This window comes from Crocodylus siamensis, chromosome 7, assembly GCF_052110815.1.
Source record: "Crocodylus siamensis isolate JL-2025a chromosome 7, ASM5211081v1, whole genome shotgun sequence".
Taxonomy (NCBI): domain Eukaryota; kingdom Metazoa; phylum Chordata; order Crocodylia; family Crocodylidae; genus Crocodylus; species Crocodylus siamensis.
In genome coordinates, this window is record NC_143401.1 from 5,414,530 (window position 1) to 5,433,513 (window position 18,984).

The following is an 18,984-nucleotide window of genomic DNA, read 5'->3' on the forward strand; positions in this document are numbered from 1 at the left end:
GTGTTGGGTGTCTTATTTATTATCTAGAGGGCTGAGCCCTCAAAAGCAGGTGGGCTTGGTGGAGCCCCAGCTGAGTGATTTCATCCTAATCCAGGTATAAACCTAGATGAAGGGGAGCTGTACTGTCCACTTGGTTAGCAGCATTCCCAGGTAGTCTCCTATCCAAGGACTAGCCAGACAAGGGACTGTTTTCAGCTTCCAAGTTTGGGTGCATTCAGTCCAGGTTTTGGTTACAACCTGTCCTTTCTAAAAGAAATGTGGCATTTTGCATCTTGCCTTACTCAAAAGACATAGGAAAGACCATTAGGATGAAAGGACATAAATATCTGCTTGGCTCAGATCTACTGTGCACCTACTACCCCATGGAACAGCTAGTGCTACTGGTCTCGCCTCAGTGTTTGCTCTTGTCCTGTTCAGTGGGTTGTTTCTTGGAGACTATCACTAGAAATGGTCTTGGGGAGGTGGGCAGATGTTGCCTTGTGCCTCCTCGCTTCAGTGAGGTGCTTGGGGAGAGAACCGAGGGCACTTGGGTTCACAAGCTCTTGTTTCTCGCTACAAAGCAAATGGCATGAAGGGGTTTCAGGCCATGTGGTTTTGTTTTGAATGAAATGTGATGAGAGAGGTCTGAGAAACGGAACAGCCCCTCCACTCTCCCTCTCTGCCTCTGGAGGCCAGCCATCCTGTGTCTGGGGCACGGGGGTGTGGAGGGGAAGGTGAGGATAGACTGGAAACCTAGCGTACCATTAAAATATGTCAGCATTTTGGAAGCCATCTGTCCCCTTTATTTGGGGAGAGAGTTATTAAGAGCTCACCAGCCATGGGTGCCAACTGACTTCTTCAATGGAAGGTCTCAGTATCATGTCTGGCTCCAAGAGGCTTTTCAGGAGATCCTGACATTCCTCTGAGATGTCCAAGTGCCCAGGAATGGAGATGCCTTTCTGCTGGTGACACAGCATCTTGGGGATGTCGGTGTCGTCAAAGGGAAGGCCAGCACACAACATGACGTAAAGGATGACACCCATGCTCCAGATGTCCCCCTTGCGGCTGTCGTGAGGCACCCCCTGGAGCACTTCGGGCGCTGCGTAGGCAGTGCTGCCACAGAACGTCTGGCTCAGTTCCTTCCGATTCTTGGGGAGCAGCTTGGCAAACCCAAAATCTGTCAGCTTTAAGTTGAAGCCTTGCAGCAAGGCATTCTCACACTTGAGGTCCCGGTGCGCAACGCCGCACGCATGGCAGTAACGGATTGCCTCCACCAGCTGGTGGAAGAGCGCCTTGGTGCGGCTCTCGGGCAATGGGCCTTCGTGCAGGACGCAGTCGAAGACGTCCCCGTCCTCTGCTAGCTCCATCACCAAGTAGATCTTCCTGTCAGACTCCAGCATTTCGTACACGCGGATGATGTTCTTGTGATCCAAGCGTTTGACGATCTGGAGCTCTCGAGGCAGGAATCTCTGGATAAACTCTGAGAAGAGAGAAGGCAGGTTCATTCCAGGCCCAGGAAGACAAGCTAAGACAGGAATATGTGTGCTCTACCACTTCCCACAGATGCTGCACCTCTGTGCAGAGGCCAGGGCTGGCAACCATTCACTGGCAAACGTCTTAAAAGGTGTTGACATTGCAAATGCAACCTTTTGCTCCAAGAAAATGAGCCTTTTCTCCACCCACTGGGCTATTTCAGGCTGAGAGGTGCTGGGAAGCTAAGGACAGATTATTCATACTACCCCCTTAGTGAGAGCGGAAGTCCCCACCCTGGCGGAGCTCAGGAAGGACCAGCTTTCCCTTAGGAACTTGTCCTCTTAGTCTGTGTGTTTTGGCTTTTAAATATCCATTCACTTGGGGGAAGCTGAATTATATTTTCAGTCAGGAGTAACAAACTTGTAGATAGTGGCCACTTCCCCAACTGTCTAGCCTGTGGCCCTTTCCGTGAGAGGCCTCTTACCTTCTGGACCTTCCTTTTTATCAATAATTTTAACTGCCACTTTCTGCTGGTGCTTTCTTGAGAAGGCCTCTTTCACCTTTGAGTATGTTCCCTCCCCAATGGTCTTTCCCAGCTGGTAGCCATTGGAGAGTAAAAACTCCTCCATCTCCTCTTGTAATTTTGGACCGCTCATTCTCTCAGGTCATCATGTAGATGCTTTGATATGACATCTCTGTGCTTTGCTTCTTCTCCTGATCCAGGCCTGCATTGGTTGCAGCCCTGAATCCTAGATTATTTTCCAGCCTAGACAAAGTCCCTTGATTAAGGGGGCAGCTGGATTGGGACATCAAAATGCAAAGCCCCTATTATGATGCAACCTTGTATTTCATGAGTCAAAGGGGAGGGCTGCCATGGGAGGCGAGTACCCAAAATGGGCAGTTGCTTAACCTGCCTGCAGCCTTGGGCAGTCACACCAGGGCAGTGATGGGATAATCTCCAGAGACCTGTTTGTGGGGATTTGTGGTAAGGGATTGTTACACCTTGCAGTTACAGACTTTGTAACTCTTAATGTAACCCATATATTTGCCCCCAATGTAGATTTATAGCGGAGTGGGCAAATTTTTCAAGATCAGATTCAAGTGAATTTGGAGGGTCTGGTCTTGTCCTCTTCCTAGTGGACATGGAGGTATCCGGCTTCCATTGTGATCTGGAGATCTGTTAGTTATTTATAAGTCTTTATATGAAGCCTTTATAAGATCTACTTGGCTGGTTGAGCACTGGAACAGGCTACTTGGAGAGGGGAGGTCTCCGTCACTGGGAGCTAAGCGCATGTTTGATGACCATGGGTCTGGGATGATTTAGACTGGGACAGTCCTGCCTTGAGCAGGGGGCTGGGCTAGAAATGACCTCTTGAGGTTCCTTCCCCCCCGTGTTTTAATGGTTCTGATACAGGCAAGGGTGTCTGTGGGTTGCTTCTGTCATAGTAACACTTAGTGCTTACAGAACCATCCCCATCTGTATGTCTCGGTGGTTGCCAAAAGTGGCTAGTGTCAACCTTTCTCCATTTAATGGATGGAGGAGCTGAAGTACGAAGAGAGGGAAGTGACTTGCCGAGTGACCCAGTGAGAAATTGAGCCCAGGTACTATTCCAGGGGTGGGCAATTATTTTGGGCGGAGGGCCGCTTACTGAGTTTTGGCAAGCCGTCAAGGGCTGCATGGCAGGCAGCCAGGGACAGATAAATATTAATTTTCTAGAATGGCCTGGCGGGCTGCATCCGGCCCGCAGGCCACATTTTGCCCACCCCTGTGCTATTCACTAGGCTACACTGCCTCCTTTATCGAGGGACTGTCCACCTTGGGCACTGCACAGAGGTGGAACAAAGATGATTCCTGCCCTATTGAGTTTGTGGTCTGCTTTTGGGGACCGGTGAGGGAAACGCCCTGTGGAGCAGGCTTTGTGTTTGTGCTCAGTTTAGTTTACCAGCCCGAGTAGGAGTCCAGCGTGCGGGGCCCACGGGATCCCTTTCTAAACCCCATGATGGATCCCCACAGGGACTGGCATCCAGGAGGAAACACACAAATCAACCTCGAAGATTCTTTTGGTCTCAGCATCTGCAAGGTAAGACCTTTTCCTCAGCCTTTGGGGAGCAGAGGCAGCTCCCATCTGCCTTCTCAGGCTGGAGGGATCTGGCCTGAAAGTAGCCCTAGATCAAGACCAGTAAGTCTGGAGCTCTAAGACTACCCTGCTAGTCAACATGGCCTCAGCTTCTTTGTGCTCCCTATCTGCAACCAGCTGTGGTCTTACACTTGGGGCAGGCTCTTTGGGGTAGGAGCTGTGGCTTTGCTGTGTGGCAGCATGGTGCCCAACACAGCAGGCCTGGTCTGTGCCCAGGGCTCCAGGGAAGAGCCCCGGGCCTTAAGCTATGGGCTTGGGAATGCGGAGAAGGCCATGCCCTGCCATTCCCCAGCTGTCTTGTGATGTAAGAGGAGCCCTCCCGTGTCACAATGCAGAAGGCTCTCTGCCTCCTGCTTGCCCTGCTCGCATGGTGCCCTTTGCACTAGGCTCCCAGACTGCCAGGTGTACTCCTGGGAATCCTCCCAAGCCTTTGCAAAGTGTGTCAGGGCCTCAAGGGTGTGGGAAGTGAGGGGGTGGGTGGGGCTCGGCTCCCAGCCCCGCCAAGTCACCCACACTTACCTTGCTTCTCTCATCATCAAACGTCTGGGGCTAGGACATGAACTCTCAGGAGACCCCACAAGCTCGAAGATTCCCCATCGAGGCAGGAGATTCCCCCAGCCTGGCAGCTGCTCCAGAAACCCCGGAGCCAGTTGCCACTGAGCACACTGCAGCAAGGTACGGGCAATGGTGGGGGGCCTGAAGCTGAGTGCACATGTGAGCCAGCCATCCCCTGTGCACAGGGGATGCAGCTTCTCTTGGCTAGAGGCTGGGAAGTGACCCCCAGCGAGCACTCGGGTTCTGGGCTGGACCGGTCCTGCTTCCCCTGCGTCCATCCCCTTGGTCGCTGTAAGGGCAGCTACTGTGTTTAGCTCATTCACATACATCCCTCCCGCTCCAGAAACCTGGGCTCTTCTGGTCTGTGGAGAGGGAGGGTGTTGCCTCATTTTAATCTCATCAATTGCCCCCTTTGATCCTGCTGGGGGCGTGGGGTGGGGGGGATAGGAGTCTCAGCCCTTTCCCTCTGCTCTTCAGTGTCTCCTTGGTCCAGCTGTGTTGTTCCCAAGCTCTGGGGAGGAGGCCACAGAGGCATCCCAGGGCTGGAAAGAAAGAAGGAGAAAGGGAGCTATAGCCCCATAGGAGCTGCTCCTGTTCAGGGGAGGCCAGCCCAGCCCAGCTTGGGCAGGCTCTGGCAGCCTCTTGGCTGCAGGAGTTGCCTGATTCAGCTCTGGCAAACCATGTTAACAGCCCAGGCTGGTTCCTGCAGACTGGGCACAGAAAAAGCCCAGGGGAGAAAGAGGCCTACTGCTGCCTTGTCCTCCAGAGGGGCGGGGCTGGGTTAGGGTTAACTGTGTAGTGTGCCCTCCCTGGGTACCTGCTTTAGTACAGCTCAGTGCTGGGAGCAGATGAGCTGCACCCCCGGTGGAGTCCCCTTGACTTTGGGGCTTCAGGACTTTGGTCTGGAGCCTGTGGGTGGCGGACAAGAGTGCGCAAGGGGTGCAGTGAAGAGGAGCAGGGAAGGGGCTGCTGGCTTAGCAAAGGGATTACGTGAGCTGGAGGAGGGCTGGGATGGCTGTGTGGGAGGTCCCTTCCCTGCTGGACTGGCGCAGAGAGCGACAGTGGGAATGGATCCAGGTTCTTACAGAAGTGGACTGGCCCTGCCACGCTCATCTTTGCCACCCTGCCTTCTCAGTAAGCCGTGCCGCAGAGCACAAGACCCAGGTCGGGTCTCACGAGACTCCTGAGACCCATGGGTGGCTCCGCTGTGCTGAGGCAGCTGCCTGGGAGCTGCCATGTCAGCCCCCGGCAGCACCCGCGTGGGCTCAGGTCTTGACCCAACTCCTTGGCCTTTATCTCCTCGGACATGCAGGCGCTGTGCAGGATCCGCCTCCCTGCGAGCGCCGAGTCTGACAACGCCGGCCCCTCTCAGAGGGGCATCCGAGGGGTCTTCCCTTTGTTCTACCGGTGGACGTGGGCAGTATATTCCAGCTTGGTCTTGGGCTTCTGCTCCTTTCTGCTTGCCACTCTGGTATCCTTGGTGTAGGGGTGTGATGCCAGATCCCATAAAGCCAGAGGAAAAGGGCACAAAGGACCTGGCTGAGCCGAGTGCTGCTGCCTCCCTGCCCCGCCCAGGTGGGCTCTGGTCCCCTGATGCAGTCCAGCCCCTCATGGCGGGAGCCAGCTGCTAGACTGCCAGGCCAGCCCATGTTTCTCTGCATCCACGTAACCATGTCAGCAACCTCGCACCAGCCTCCTGGGAGGCTGGAATCAACCAGGTCCCCTTTCCCCCCCATGACCCCCACTCTCATTGTGCAGGCAACTGAGAAGATGCCCAGGGTGCCACTGCCTGACGCTGCCCAACGTCCCCATTGACGTCTACATTGCCATGGGTGGGAACCGCAGGCCGCGGACCACCTAGCGGTTCCCCCAAGTTGGGCTCGAGTGCTGAGGCCGCGGAGGCTGCCGCCAGCAACGCCCCGGCAGCCGGAGAACAGCAAAGGGCGCCACGCAGAACGGTGACGCACATTTTAATAAAAGGACGTCTTAGAATGTTCCTCTGCATCGGGGTCCTCTGCTGTGGCTCCCGCCAAAAGACTTGGCAGGGCCTCGCCCGTGCCTGGTGCCCGGGGTCTCGGCAGGGAACGACCGGCTCCAGGTTTGTGGAGGTGGTTGCCTGGCAGAGGACACTGCTTGTGCGGTCCTGGCTTGCTCCAGAGGCTTTGACACCAGGCTCCGTCAGAAGCTGGTATGATTTGCTCCTTCTCCTGACAGTCTTTGGGTTCAACCTATGGGTGTCCCCTGCCCCTGCCATGGGTGTCTCTCCCTGCTGGGCTACCTGGGGCTGCTTCCCAATGCCCTTCTAGAAGACTGGTTTGTCCCCAGCCTGACCCTCCTGTTCCCATCCTCTCTCCTCCAGCCCTGCAGCATCCGCTTGGTGTCCAACTCAGCAGGTGGGCAGGCAGCCCCTGCAAGGCCAGAGCATGGGGTGCCCTGGTTCCCAAGCTCTCCCTCTTCTCACTTTGGCCTTTCTGGTGGAAGAGGAATCAGATGGACCCTGCACTGGCTGGCTGGAGGCATAGGTAGCACTAGCAGCCTCCTCCCCTCCTCCTGCTGGATTTGACCCAGCCATGGGGAGGAGTGTGGGAAATGTATTTGAGCACAGAGGTTTTGCTGGACAGCCTGGGTTGGGGCGGAGGCTGATGGGGGTGACGAGATTCACTTTAACAGAGCGAAAAGGGTGAGGTTTGGAGTGTGATTAAGTCAGTGGGTGGGACTGCAGGTGGTCTTGGACTGTGCAGGAGCTGAAGGCTGGATGGGTGGCTGGTAGCAGGGGAGCCTCCCGTAGTGTGCACTAGCACAGGGGCTGCCCACCCCCAGGGGAGGGAAGGAGGTGGCAGGGAGCCAGCAATAAGAGCATGTTGTGTGCAGGCTGCTCCAGCCAGGTTTCTTCCAGGGCCCTGCTCTTCATCACTTGGGAGGTAGGGGACAGAACTCTGCTGCCTCGTCCCTGCCTTCCAAATGTGGAATCACTTTTATCCTTTATATCTCTGAACCGCCTGTGAGTTTTGTAACCACCTTTGTTGGGGAAGAAAAGTTCTTTAATCCAGAGCTTTTCATAGGCAGATGTTGAGATGTCTATGCCTGCGTTTTGCCTTGGATGCACCAGGGGTGTGATTCTCCCCTGCATTGCACCAAGGGGCATGAGTAGCCCCCTGATTTGGCAGCATTTCAGGCCTGCTTTGCATGGGTGGGTTGGCATTTGTTTGCTTAACATCCACACCATGGCATGTGTGTATTTGGAGCACGTGTGTCACAGCCATGCCTGGTGCTCTTAAGCAGAAAGGGGGAGATTTGTGATGGTTCCCAGGTCCAGTGGGACTTTGTGGCAACAAGTTGAGAGGTCCATCTCCCACACACAAGTTTTCTCCTTGTGGTCAAAGCAGTACTTCTGCTGTGATAACTAGCCTCCTTTCTGCTTGTTTTCTGCCTCTGGCCAAAGGCATTAAGCTAGCAGTTGCCAGCTCCTCGCCTGTTGAAATTGGAGGCTTCCATCATTTAATTCTGCTCTATCCGGCATGAATTGGTGTTGGAGTAGCAGGTCTGTCACGGGTACGGGGGCTGACGTGTCTACCTCATTTGACTTGAAATGTTTTCCTGCCATCTTGCCCCTCCCATGCAAAGATGAGAGTCTGTCAGAGCTCCATATACAGGGAAACCTGGCACTGCAGGCTGTGTGCCACTCCAATGAAATTACATCTTCACTAGCTCCCACGTGCTGGGGGTTGGAGGACTCCTGCCTATGGGGATGGGCTGTGGAGCATAAGGTTCCCTGCCAGCAGCTGGCACAGAAACTCCATTTTTTCATCAACCTGCAGCTCATGCTTTAATGTCCCTGGTTACTGCTGCCCAGGGGTTGAGAGCAAAGCTCAGACAGAGAGGAGCCTGGCAGCAGATGTCTACCATCTCGTGCCAGAGACTACAGGGAGCTTTGTCCCCCGCACCCAGTGTCTGAACCAGGAGTGGGAGTGGGCAGGGTTAATCCAGCTATGGCTCCACTTTTGGAGTGGATAGGAATAATAGCAGGTGACGTCATTGGATTTAGCGCTGTGCGCAAAAAAGACCCTTGTGTTGCCATATGCTCATCCTGGATTTCCTTCCTCTCTTCTCCAAGACAAGGGATCATTAGATCATCCCGTGTGACCTTGGGAATGCAAAGACAAGAGTCTGTCAAAGCTCCCTCCACAGGGAAAGCTGGCAGGTTATGTTTTGTCCTGCTATCACTGCATGGAGCCCAAGGGCATGTTTAGCCGAAGCCTCTGTTTTAGAAAGCCATGCAGTCCTGCGCTGAAGCCTCAAAGGCTGGAGGAGTCAGTGCTTCCCCTCAGTGGTTTGTTCCAAAAGTTGATTCCCCTGCTGCCAGATACTGGTGCCTTCATCCTAGCTTTGAACTTGGCTGACTTCAGCTTGCAGCCATTGGGTCTTGTTCTGGCCTTTTCTGATTCAGGTAGTCTATAAGGTACATCTCTACCTTGCCTTCTGCCTTTGCAGCTACGTTGGAGAAAGCATTAGTGTCTTGCTTCTCCCACCAGGAAGATTTTTATATGTTGAAAATCAAATTGCCTCGATAGTCTCTTGGATGTCTCTATGCAGCACTTCCTTCAGCCCTTCAGTGATTCAGGGGTTCTTTCTGCACTCTCCCCAATTTTTCAGAACTTTTTTTTAAATACAGATGCCCAAATGGGGTGCTGCATCCTGATATCTACATCATCGATGCCACGTGCAGCATCCTCCTCACGACTGCTTCCTTGCTCAGCGATCTTGCATTGAGTTGTACGCCCATTAGGATCCCTACATCCTCTTCAGAGTGGCAGTCTTGCAGAATCCAGTGCCGCAGCCTGGAGGCTCGGCCTGCGGTTCTTTTTCCAGGACATATGAACCTTGCGTTGGGCTGCCTTTAACTACATTAAGTTTGAATGGGTGCACCAGGTGCTTCGCTAAGGCAGCTGGCTCCTGCCCTGTCTCACCAAAAGGGTGGAGGGTGAGAGCGCTTGGGGCCCTCTGATGGAGGTCCCCTAGGAGCAGTCTCACCTGGTGGAGAAGGCTGGAACAGACCCCAGGCAAATCCCCGACTGGGGAGCTCCAACACTGCACAGCAAGGGATCCTGGTGTAAGAATGTGCCCAGGGGCTGCTTTCACCCCTGTCTCCTATGACGGAGGGCTCCCAACTACTTTGTTCTCATTATCTGCCATCTGCTACAATTGATTTCAAATTAACCCCGGTCACTGCCAAAGCATATTGTCCTGATCCCTGAGGAAGCATGGGAGATCCTTTTCCCCCTTGAATCATGGCTCCCCACAGGTAACTTTTTTTTTTTTTCTTTTTGAGCTGTGTCAGTTATGCAGATATTGGTCCATCACTGTCATGTTGCTATTGCACTCAATAAAAGCAGAATGTGCAGGAGTCATGCTACCTGTGCCTGGCCAAAGTCTGCCAGTTGTATTAACTCTGTTGCTTTTCCCAACTCGTGTAATTTCCTATAATCCCATTTTTATTGATGAGGTCACTAAAACCACACGGGCCAGTACCAATCCTGTATCTATCCCTGTGCTAAAGGTCATCCCCTCCTCAGACATCCTGCTGTGCAAAGGCATCCAGATGAAGCAAGCTGTGTCCTATGATCACCAGAGTCCTCTGACTGCATGGAGCAGACTTGGCGGGGAGGTGTTCTCACAGGCATATTGTGGGGCAATTATTACAACTTCCTGGCCACATCTGCAAGAGACGCTGACTGCACAGTAGCTCGTTACTACATGGTAGCATTGTGTGGCACGAAGCGTGGTGTGACACTACCGTGCAGTTGGCATTACCTAAAAGCCATTCGGCAATGCTACTGCGTGCTAACTCCAGAAACTGTGCAGTGATTTAGTACTTATGTATGCAAATACTGCACAGTCAGCATCTCGTGTAGATGCAGCCCCTGTCATATATGGGATAAGGAAAGCTCCTGCTTCTAGCTGGGAAGGTATCCTCTGATTTCTTCCTCAGTGCTGCTCCTGCTTTCCTCCTCTCCACACCGTCTGGGGGAGGCTTGGGCTGGCTCACTGGTCTGTGGGTCAGCACCGACCTGCCCGCTTGCTCTCGAGGTGTTGCAGCAGGCTCTGCTCTGAGCGCAGAAGAGAGGCAGGGGGGAGAGCCACCCCAAGGCTCCTTCTCCCCCGGGCCCCTTGCTATGCAGTGTCAAAGCTCCCCAGGCCGGGGCCTGCCTCAGCCTTTTCCACCAAGTGAAGCTGCTTTGAGGGGGCCCCCTCGGAGCTCCCACTCCACCCTTGGGCTGCAATAGGGCAGAAACCAGTTGCCTTAGTGAGCTGGCATGGTCCTTTCCCAGCAGGATCGGCACTGCTGGCATCACACAGCTGGGGGGAGCGGGGACAGAAACGGAGCAACTACTAGCACCCCTTGCCTCTGCCAGCACACGTCAGCCATATACATCTCCCTCTGCTCGCAGAGCAAAGCGAACAGCCATTTACCCTGGCTCTGAGCACCAGTACCCTTCTCAGGTGTGTGTGGGGGGGGGCAGTTCCCAGGTAAAGGCAGAAATCTCTCTCTCTTTACTGGGGTTAGTCCTGGGATAAGGAGCCTTTCCCCTGGGCTCTGCTCCAGTCTGGCCCCGGTGGCAGGTGCCCCTGAAATCTGGCGGGTGGGCAGCGAGCTGCTGCTCCGGCCCCGGCCCCGGCCCGGCGGACAGACAGCCTCACGCAGCACGGTTGGGGCGGCAGCGCTTGCCCCCGTGGGTGCGGACAAGAGCCGGCCGGAGCTGGGGACCGCCTCCCCTCGCCTGGTCCCTGCAGCGTCCACGGAGCCGGCCCATGCCCGGCGGTGCCCAGCATGGATGCTGCTGCGGGGGCCGGGGATGCCCACACCGTGCCGGACTGAGGCTTAAACTACTTAAGCTACAGCTTAGGGCCTCGCGGTAGAGATAACAGAGGTGTTAGGGTCGGAAGGGACGTCAGCAGATCATCGAGTCCGACCCCCTGCCCGGGTCCCACTCTCGCGGATTACCGTTACCGTTACCGTCACCCTCCTCAGCCGCACGGAGCCCGGCACTCCCGCGTGTCGCTGCCGGCCGCGCCGCGCCGCCAGGGGGCGCGCTGGCCCTTTAAGGGGCGTCCGCATCGCGTCGCGCGGAGGTTTGTCCGCTTGCGGCCGCCGTTTCTCCCCCCCTCCCCTCTGCCCGTCCGCCATATTGTGGCCGCCGCCGCCTGCGAGCCGGAGCGTCTGGAGCTGCCGGAGACAGCGATGGGTGAGGGCTGGCGCCGGGACCCGGGTGGGAGCCGGAGGGGTCCCGTTAGCAGGGTGCTCACGGCCCCGGGGGCGCTGTCTTATTCCCACGGAGACCCCTGCGCAGGCCGCGGCCTAGACCTGCCCCGGGGGTGCGGGCGGGCTGGGCCGAGCGGCACGCGCCTCCCTGGCGGGGGTTGATCCTGGTCTCGGGAACTTTTCTTAAAAAAAAAAAACCGCGGCCCCGGGGCAAGCAGGACCGAGCTGGTTTCTCTCCACCGTCGCTCCCTGGCCCGGTCCGGTCGGACTCCCGGGTCTCTGCCCTCAGGAAACGGGCCCAAGCCTGGGCGGAGAGTCGCTGCGTGGGGCTGCCTGTGTGGAGACGAAAGGGAGTAAAATACCCGTGTGCGAGTCCAGGTGTCCCTTGGCCTGGATGTGCGAATTCGCCCTCATGCCCCGACCCTCTTTCTACCACGAATTCATTACCCCTGAGGTAAGGCTCTCACGCCATCAGTGAATTGCGTCTGTGTGGGGGGCGTGCATCAAAATGCAGCCTCCCGTGCGGACCTCGCTGCCTGCAATGCACCTCCGTGACAGCAACAGTCGCCCCCGCCATGCGCTGTCTGCTGCAGGGGAGCCCCAAAATGGTCTTGTTCAAGTGGTTGAAATGAGTCTGGGGGTTGGTATGGTTGAGGTCTTGGAGCATGTCCTGGTCTTTTTATTTTGTTTGTTTGGGTTTTTTTTGTTTTTGTTTTTTTTTTGTATCTTCATTTCTATAACGCACTTGTCTTGAAGATTTCTCAAACTCCTCTTTCCTGTATGTAAATTGGAGTTGGACACCGTTTTCCAGCAGCGCGTGTACAGCACGAAGTGAGGGAAACCTGTCTAGCGAGCAGACAATGACAGGTCACTCTTCGTAGAAGCATCGTGCTTTGCGCCCTTGATCTTCTCTCGCTTGGCTTGAAGCGAAGGCGAGATTGCCTTTTCTAGGCCATTAAGGAGTGAGGCTGGAGAGCAGGGGTTGGATGACAAATCAAAGCAACCGTGCTTACCATACTGCAGTTTGTCTGTCCCCTCTTGAAAGCCAGGGCCGACTTCTTGACGGCACTATCGAGCGAGGTGTCAAAGGAAAGGCTGGTTTAGTTGCAAGCCACTAATTCTGGGCCCCACCCAGGGAAAACAGCCTTTCTGGGATCTTTTATTCCACCTCCCAATGCCGCTTGTTTGTAAAACCACAACTTTAAAAAAGCAGCGCCAAGAGCAGAAACATGGTAGTGACGGAGCTGTCCGGGACGCTGCGTGACGTATCGCAACTTGGATGTCAACTTTTGACCAGAGGTTTGAATTGAATTGAGGTTGGAAAACCATCACTTAGCCTCTCAAAACAGAGGGCAAACACAGGGGGAGCAGGTCCCCTTTCATGTGTCCTGCTGGTCCATGTTAACTGCTTTATGACCACAGCTAACTAAGCTCTCTGGAGGAAAGCAGTTGAATAGAATAATTTAGGGTTTACATAAAAAAACCCTGCACTGGCGGATCATTGAGGCAGTAGTTAAGTGCTCAGTCTGGATATACCAGAGCTGAGCTGGTGCAGGTTAACATAACAGAGGGACAGAGCTGAAGGTATTGCTGTATATAGCAGAATAGCGCTGTGTGTTATGTCCAGCCCTGCGCAGCAAGCTGTTTGCTGCACAGACTGTACATACACAACACAGAGTTGTGTACCATGCTTCATGCTGAAATGAAACTACTTGAGACAAAAACTTGGGTAGCTCAATTAGGTGGCTACTTTGCTTTGTATATGGTTGTATGGGCTGAATGCTTGTTTGTGAATGAACGTGGAAAAGGGTCAAGATAAAGGCATGGAAATTGTTTATTGAACAGATATCCTATTTACAAACCATTGCAGAAGGCAAGTAAACTTTAGGATGACCTAAAGTCTGGGGATGGGAGGCATACACAACACTATCTGAGTTTAACAAAGTGGGTATTAGCAAAGATGAATATTGGGCCTTTATCCCGTGTAGTCTTCTTGGGGAAGGAGTTTCAAGGCAACCTGGAATGGTGAAATGCTTGGAGCAGTTACAAACATTGAGTCTTAAGTGTTTGATTTAGACAGCGGCCTAATCCCCTGGTTTAAGTGCCATTAGACTACTCCAGCTAAGGTCAGCTTGGCCTTTATTATGCCTTTGTAGATGCTAGAGCCTGTCTATGCTGGGATACTCAGCATCTGCACAAAGCGCGCAGCTCTGTGGAGAAAGCGACAGAGAAGACTTGAAAATGTAGGAGGGTAATGAAGGTATCCAGGTTGTAGCTATATTGGTCTAAAGGAAAAAGCAATCGGGACTCGTGGTAGAGGTGATATATCTTTTATTAGAACAACTAGATTTCTGCAAAAAAAAAAAATCTCTTTAATTGCAAGCTTTCGGGCAGACAGTTGAGGTGAAAGTGTGTCTTTGGGGACTAGCTGAAGAAAAAATGGCAACCTCTGTGTTTATTCCCTCAGGCCTCTGTCTAATCTCAACCCAAACCTTAACAGGATTGAATTTGGTGAAAGACAAATATACCAAGTGACGCTGAATTCCCTAGAAGCAAACCTTTGCTTTTCCTCTCCCTCTGCAGCCAGCATCATCAGCAAAATGGCTGTGCCTTCCAAAAATGAGATCACATCACGGTCTCTCGGTAGCTAAAACAGAAGGGAATGAGCCAATGGTGACTGCTGCACCAGACAGCCAAAATAATTGCATGGATAAGCGTTTTACTAGCACAGAATGTGCTGTGTGCACAGTGCACAGCTATGGGATCCAAGGCAGGCTGTGTTAAGACAGGTCTTGGCATCCACTGAATTAGCAGATGTTTGTATTGAACGTTCAGGAAATAATTTGCCCTGAGAAGGTAAATGTGGCCCAGGTACGAAACGGAAGATACCTATGGTTTTCTCTTCTATTTTTTTTAAAAATAATCCTAAACTTTGTTTTACTGAAACCTTTTCAAAATAATGCTACTTGTAACACTTAATCAGCGTATCTGAAATATTGGAGAGAAACTTCAATTTACTTTCTCTGATGGTTTCTCTGCATTACTTTGCTTTTTCTTGCAAGTGAAACCTCACTGGTACAAGAGGTGAGGGACAACTTGAAAATGGGTATTGGAGCTAAAGAACAGGTTCAGTTTAAAAAAAAAAAAAAAAAAAAAGCCTCTTATTTAGCTAGTTCTCGAAAGGCAACATTGAGTTAATGTTGTCCCTGCATGTGTACATGCAGCTAACTCTGTCCTGTGTATATTCTTCCTGACCAACTTAATTAGATGGCCAGATATTTCTCAAATACAACTTTAGGTTCTTTTCCCTTCAACCTTTGACCGTGGTGAATTGTCTTATTTAGTTACGAACTAGTCAAGGAGAGAGTTTCTTAGACAAATGTTGACAGGTCCTTATCTGTAACAGCTGCTGGTGAACCTATGGAAACTATCTGCTAGCTGGTAAAGCAGGGCTCTGCATTGTTTTCTTATTTAAAAAAAAAAAGAAAGAACATTATCCACTTGCATTTAAAAAATGATTTTCCAATTCCATTGTATTTTTGATACTGTTCTGAATTTTGTATGGCTTTTATTTTTGTACCACCATTCAGGTTATAAGGATCTTTCAACGGTCAAGAAACTAATTGCAGAAGTAATGGTAAAAGCAACTTTATGAAGTGCTGTCACTCACAATAAATGGAAAGAAAATCCTTTTGCTAACTTAGTTTATCCTGATCCCAGGTGTTACTTCTACCTATAGTTATTTAATTAAAAAAAAAAATTGCAAAAAACCGGATGTGGTCTTGTAACTGTTGGCTTCTCTTTTATATTTTTTTTAAAGAATTACAATGATTAGTGTTAATATATTGGCTAGATCAAAAGAGGAAAGGATTACATTCCTAAATGCTTCAGGGGCACTTATTGCTGTTCCATTGTCTCCATGGCTTTGAATGGTTCTGTTTTGCTCACCAAATGCAGCAATTTTACTGCCACTTCCTAGCAGGAAGCACAGTTTACTGCCATAGTTTGAAGGAAGTGCCAATTAGTGGTTGAATGCAAAAGAGGTTGGATGTTGTAGTAGGATGCATTTTACTAGAAAAATGTATTGCATTTCCACATCTCCTGCCATTTGGGGTATCTCAAACCACTGTACAAATACTAGCTAGTCAAACCTAACAATTTAGTAGGTGCTGAATAAGTCCAAGGCGTTATCTGAGAAGATAACAGGACATTCATCTTTCAGTGAATCAAGTTGCTTTGAGAAAGTCGAAGAAAAATGCGGTTATCAAGGCTTTTCGTAAGAAGTCGGCTTTTGAAGGCACATTATGTCTAAGCCTTTGGACGATTTAACAGGTGATGAACAAGCAGGAGTGTCTGGCTGACTTAACTTCCAGTGCCCAGCTATTACCTCTTGTATTTAGCTAAACAGTGACAACTGGTGATAAAATTCTATGCAAGGCAGAGATTGGCAGGGATTGCCAAATCTTTCATTTAAAAAAAAAACAAAAAAGAACACAGCCTTTTAACATTGGGTTCATGTGTCACAGTCTTATGTGAAGCTGTTGTACTTGGCAAAGGCCATTTCACTTGTTTTGGTTTCCAGCATCATTAAACAGTCATTAACTTGTCCCATGAAATGCTCACTTCCTTGGGAGGAACATGGCATGTGCTTTGTAATTAGTTTGCTTGATTTTTTTTTTTTTAAAACCTTGAGCCGTTCCTTTGGCACACGGACATTTTCATCAGAAATAAGCCCCTCAAAGAAATGAACCTGCTAACCTTATTGCTCTGGTGATGACTATAATTAGCAATTGATCTTTTCCTGCTTACAGTGTCTGTAGCTCTGTTGACCTCTTTGAGGATTGCTGTGCAATTAAGTGAATAATGAGCATTGATTCCTCATTATCCTTACAAGCAGCTGTTTGGGAGTCTGTAAAACCCAACTGGGCTTAGAAGGCAACTTTCTATGAAATAGAAGAGTGGAAACTTCAGAGAAATGAGGTGGGGAGGCTTGCAGTCATTGTCTTTCCATGTGCAGGGTTAAACAGATTTCCCTTGAGCTTTACATGAACACAGTGCAAGGTATATATGTATTTGTGTGTAGGGGAGAAAGGTGGGGGGCACTCTTTTTTTTCTTTGTTTTCTAGCTTGCATATGTAACATCTTAGCCCTGTTATGGTTTAAGCTGCAGTAGTAACAACTGCACAGATTAATTTGTGGATGTCAGTGGTTCTCAAGACCTTTTTTAAAATGGGAACATCCTTTGTTAGACTCCAGCTACCCTTTAGAAAATGCAAGCTCTTAGCTTTCACTTGTTTCTTGACTGTGGAAAAATAATAGAGCAATTTTCCTGTTGCAAAGAACTCGGAGACCCTAGCAGGTCAGAATGCTTCTACATGGTGGATTCCTGTGTTGAAAGCTCTGGGTTTACCTTGTGAATCATGTAGATATTTTGACACCTGACAATGAGCTTCCAAGGGAAGTGGTTCTCGCCCTGTCATTGGGGGTCTTTAAGAGGAGACCCCACAGGCACCTGGCTAGGATCACATGACCGCAGGTTTGACACTTTTCTTGCCTGCCAGGGCAGGGGGTTGGACTAGATGGCCCACCGAGGTCCCTTCCGACCCTCGAATCTATGAATGCTAATAAAGTGTGTCATCCTTAAAAGGATCTCGGGTACCCTGATTGAGAATCACAGTGTAGGTGGTATGACTCTTATTATAGTTATGACTAAAGGTGTAGGATGGTGTCATTCAGGTCTCGAGTTCACTGACCTGTCACTAGTGCACTCTGTACTCCAGTTCAGTAATACTTTCTCAGGACAAATCTAGCCACATGTTGCCAAAATATAAAAGGCTTCAGAAATCCGGCAGAAGCAGGTAGCGTACTAGAATGGGACGCTTGAGTTGTATTTTTTGCATGTCATCCTGTGTTCACTTGTCACTGCTCTTCTAAAGCACAGGCACCGTGACAGCTTTGCACTCTGCTGTCTTTCCCATGAGTTTGGGCACAGCTTTTCCTTCTTGTTTTTGGTGGAAAGTCAGTCTTATCACTTTGGAGTACAGTATTGGCTTCCCTGATGTGCTTTAGCAGACAGGTCTCAAGTTGGGGCTTATGACTTCTCTGAGGTTAATTGTCGCATCTTGATGTCTGAGATTTACAGATAAGGTTGGAAGAGGAAACTTGGTTAACTGCACTTGACCCAGGTGTGAAATGGAACTGAAACATTTAAACTAAACCGGACCTGGGGAACAAGCTGGCCAGTGTAATGATTGCCGCTCCTATGGGATATCATGATATGGAAAGAACTTGGGAACGGCAGCTTTTTCTAAAGGCAGTTACTCGCATTTTTCTGGGTAGAGAAGTGGAGTTGTGTGCAGTTAACAGCATGAAAGTGTTTTGGATGAACATGGCCATATAAAGCAGGCAAGGGCTATTTTCAGGATCTCATGCCCCCTTTTAAAAAGGCAGGGTGAAGGGGTAGCCCCTTGGTCCCATCTCATTCCAGTAGTGCTATGGCTAGTTTGCCTGGCACCCCTTCGCAGAGGTGGCCATCTGTTCAGTGATGCTAGAGACTCTCGCTTTTGAAGTAGTGTGGGAGGATGGGAGGAATACAAACACAAAATCTCTTTTGAGGACGGGGTGGGGGGAATACTTTTAAAGTCTTTTCAACTCTTAAGTTTTGCCTCTTCTTGCAAACCTCCTAGAATCCTTGATGAGGCAAGCTGCTGGCAGTGCTCATGTTCAGGAACGCACAAAGCCTGCAGATGAAGAATCATTTCCTTCCTCTCTGCTTGCTCACTCCCAGTGTGGTTAGCTGACCTGTCAGTAGCTAGGGAATCTCTGAGAGGACTTTATGCAGACTAGTTTGGGCTTTTGCTAGGCCTCTGCAAGGCAGTCATTCTGATAAAACCGTTCCAGCATGGCATGCCGACAGAATACCAGGAGGTTGAGGTCAGTGTGGAAGCAGTGACCAGGCATGTGTCTTCAGCAGCCTGTTTTACAGGAACAAGTAAGCATTCTGATGCTGTTGGGAGGTGCTTTTTTCCCCCCTGTAGGCTCTGAGCTAAGAAATGGGGAGGCAAGTGAGTAGTAACACTGAGGGGGGTGCCATGGGACTCAGAAAGAAGTATAATCTGAATGATACTTGCCATGAGGTCAAGAAAAGAATCAAAGAAAGTAGCAAGCAAAGCTGGCTAGACAACAGTGTGTGGCTGTTTATCGGTGAACGTTGGTATTCATAGAAAACAGGCTTTTCATGGTAAGTGACCAGCTTTTAGAGTTAAAAACAGCTTAGAGTAAATGTTACCTGATTGTTCAGTTCCTTTCACAGCAAGAAAATGTAGCCTCTTAGGGAGGGGATGTGATGTGTCTTTTTTTTCACCTGACACCAACCTCAAAGACTATTAGCTAGGGCATGAAAAATTCACCCTGGCTAGCAGCACATCTGCCCTCAAATTCCTCTCTAGTTTGTATAGAGAGACTTTCTTCCAAAGCCTGCCTTTGTGATGGGGTGTTTGGGCCAAAAATTCTGTGTTGTCAAATTTGACAATGTAATTGTTTCCCTGTTCTGTCTGCTTTTGTATCTGACTCAGCAGC

At 50.7% G+C, this 18,984-nt stretch overlaps 3 protein-coding genes across 5 annotated transcripts in view; 2 read left to right on the forward strand and 1 right to left on the reverse strand.

Moving 5' to 3' along the window:
- Positions 1 to 21: 21 nt before the first annotated feature.
- Positions 22 to 3,593, reverse strand: TSSK3 (testis specific serine kinase 3). Its single transcript, XM_090056935.1, has 2 exons — positions 1,937 to 3,593; positions 22 to 1,459 (listed from the first exon to the last, which is right to left on the reverse strand). Exons 1-2 carry the CDS (start codon positions 2,106 to 2,108, stop codon positions 801 to 803), a joined length of 831 nt encoding a protein of 276 aa, XP_089913061.1. The 5' UTR covers positions 2,109 to 3,593; the 3' UTR covers positions 22 to 800.
- Positions 3,594 to 4,082: 489 nt separating this feature from the next.
- On the forward strand, positions 4,083 to 11,200 carry FAM229A (family with sequence similarity 229 member A). The gene is made up of 2 exons (XM_090056936.1): positions 4,083 to 4,265; positions 5,904 to 11,200. Exons 1-2 carry the CDS (start codon positions 4,147 to 4,149, stop codon positions 6,004 to 6,006), a joined length of 222 nt encoding a protein of 73 aa, XP_089913062.1. The 5' UTR covers positions 4,083 to 4,146; the 3' UTR covers positions 6,007 to 11,200.
- A 107-nt stretch (positions 11,201 to 11,307) lies between these two features.
- Positions 11,308 to 18,984, forward strand: part of KPNA6 (karyopherin subunit alpha 6) — a 37,120-nt gene continuing 29,443 nt past the window's right edge. Inside the window, exon 1 of one of the 3 annotated variants that reach the window (XM_090057161.1) lies at positions 11,308 to 11,389. In XM_090057161.1, coding sequence (XP_089913287.1) covers positions 11,386 to 11,389 — 4 coding nt within the window. In that variant the 5' untranslated portion in view covers positions 11,308 to 11,385. Of the gene's footprint in view, positions 11,390 to 11,613; positions 11,861 to 18,616; positions 18,647 to 18,984 lie in introns of those variants that run through there. The other 2 variants (XM_090057162.1, XM_090057163.1) reach the window with 2 other exon arrangements.

Coding starts and splice junctions, on each gene's coding strand:
- FAM229A (XM_090056936.1), top strand. CDS start 4,147: ATGAACTCTCAGGAGACCCCACAAGCTCGAAGATTCCCCATCGAGGCA. Junction 4,266..5,903: donor ACTGAGCACACTGCAGCAAG/GTACGGGCAATG, acceptor CTCATTGTGCAG/GCAACTGAGAAGATGCCCAG.
- TSSK3 (XM_090056935.1), bottom strand. CDS start 2,108: ATGAGCGGTCCAAAATTACAAGAGGAGATGGAGGAGTTTTTACTCTCC. Junction 1,460..1,936: donor TAAAAAGGAAGGTCCAGAAG/GTAAGAGGCCTC, acceptor CTCTCTTCTCAG/AGTTTATCCAGAGATTCCTG.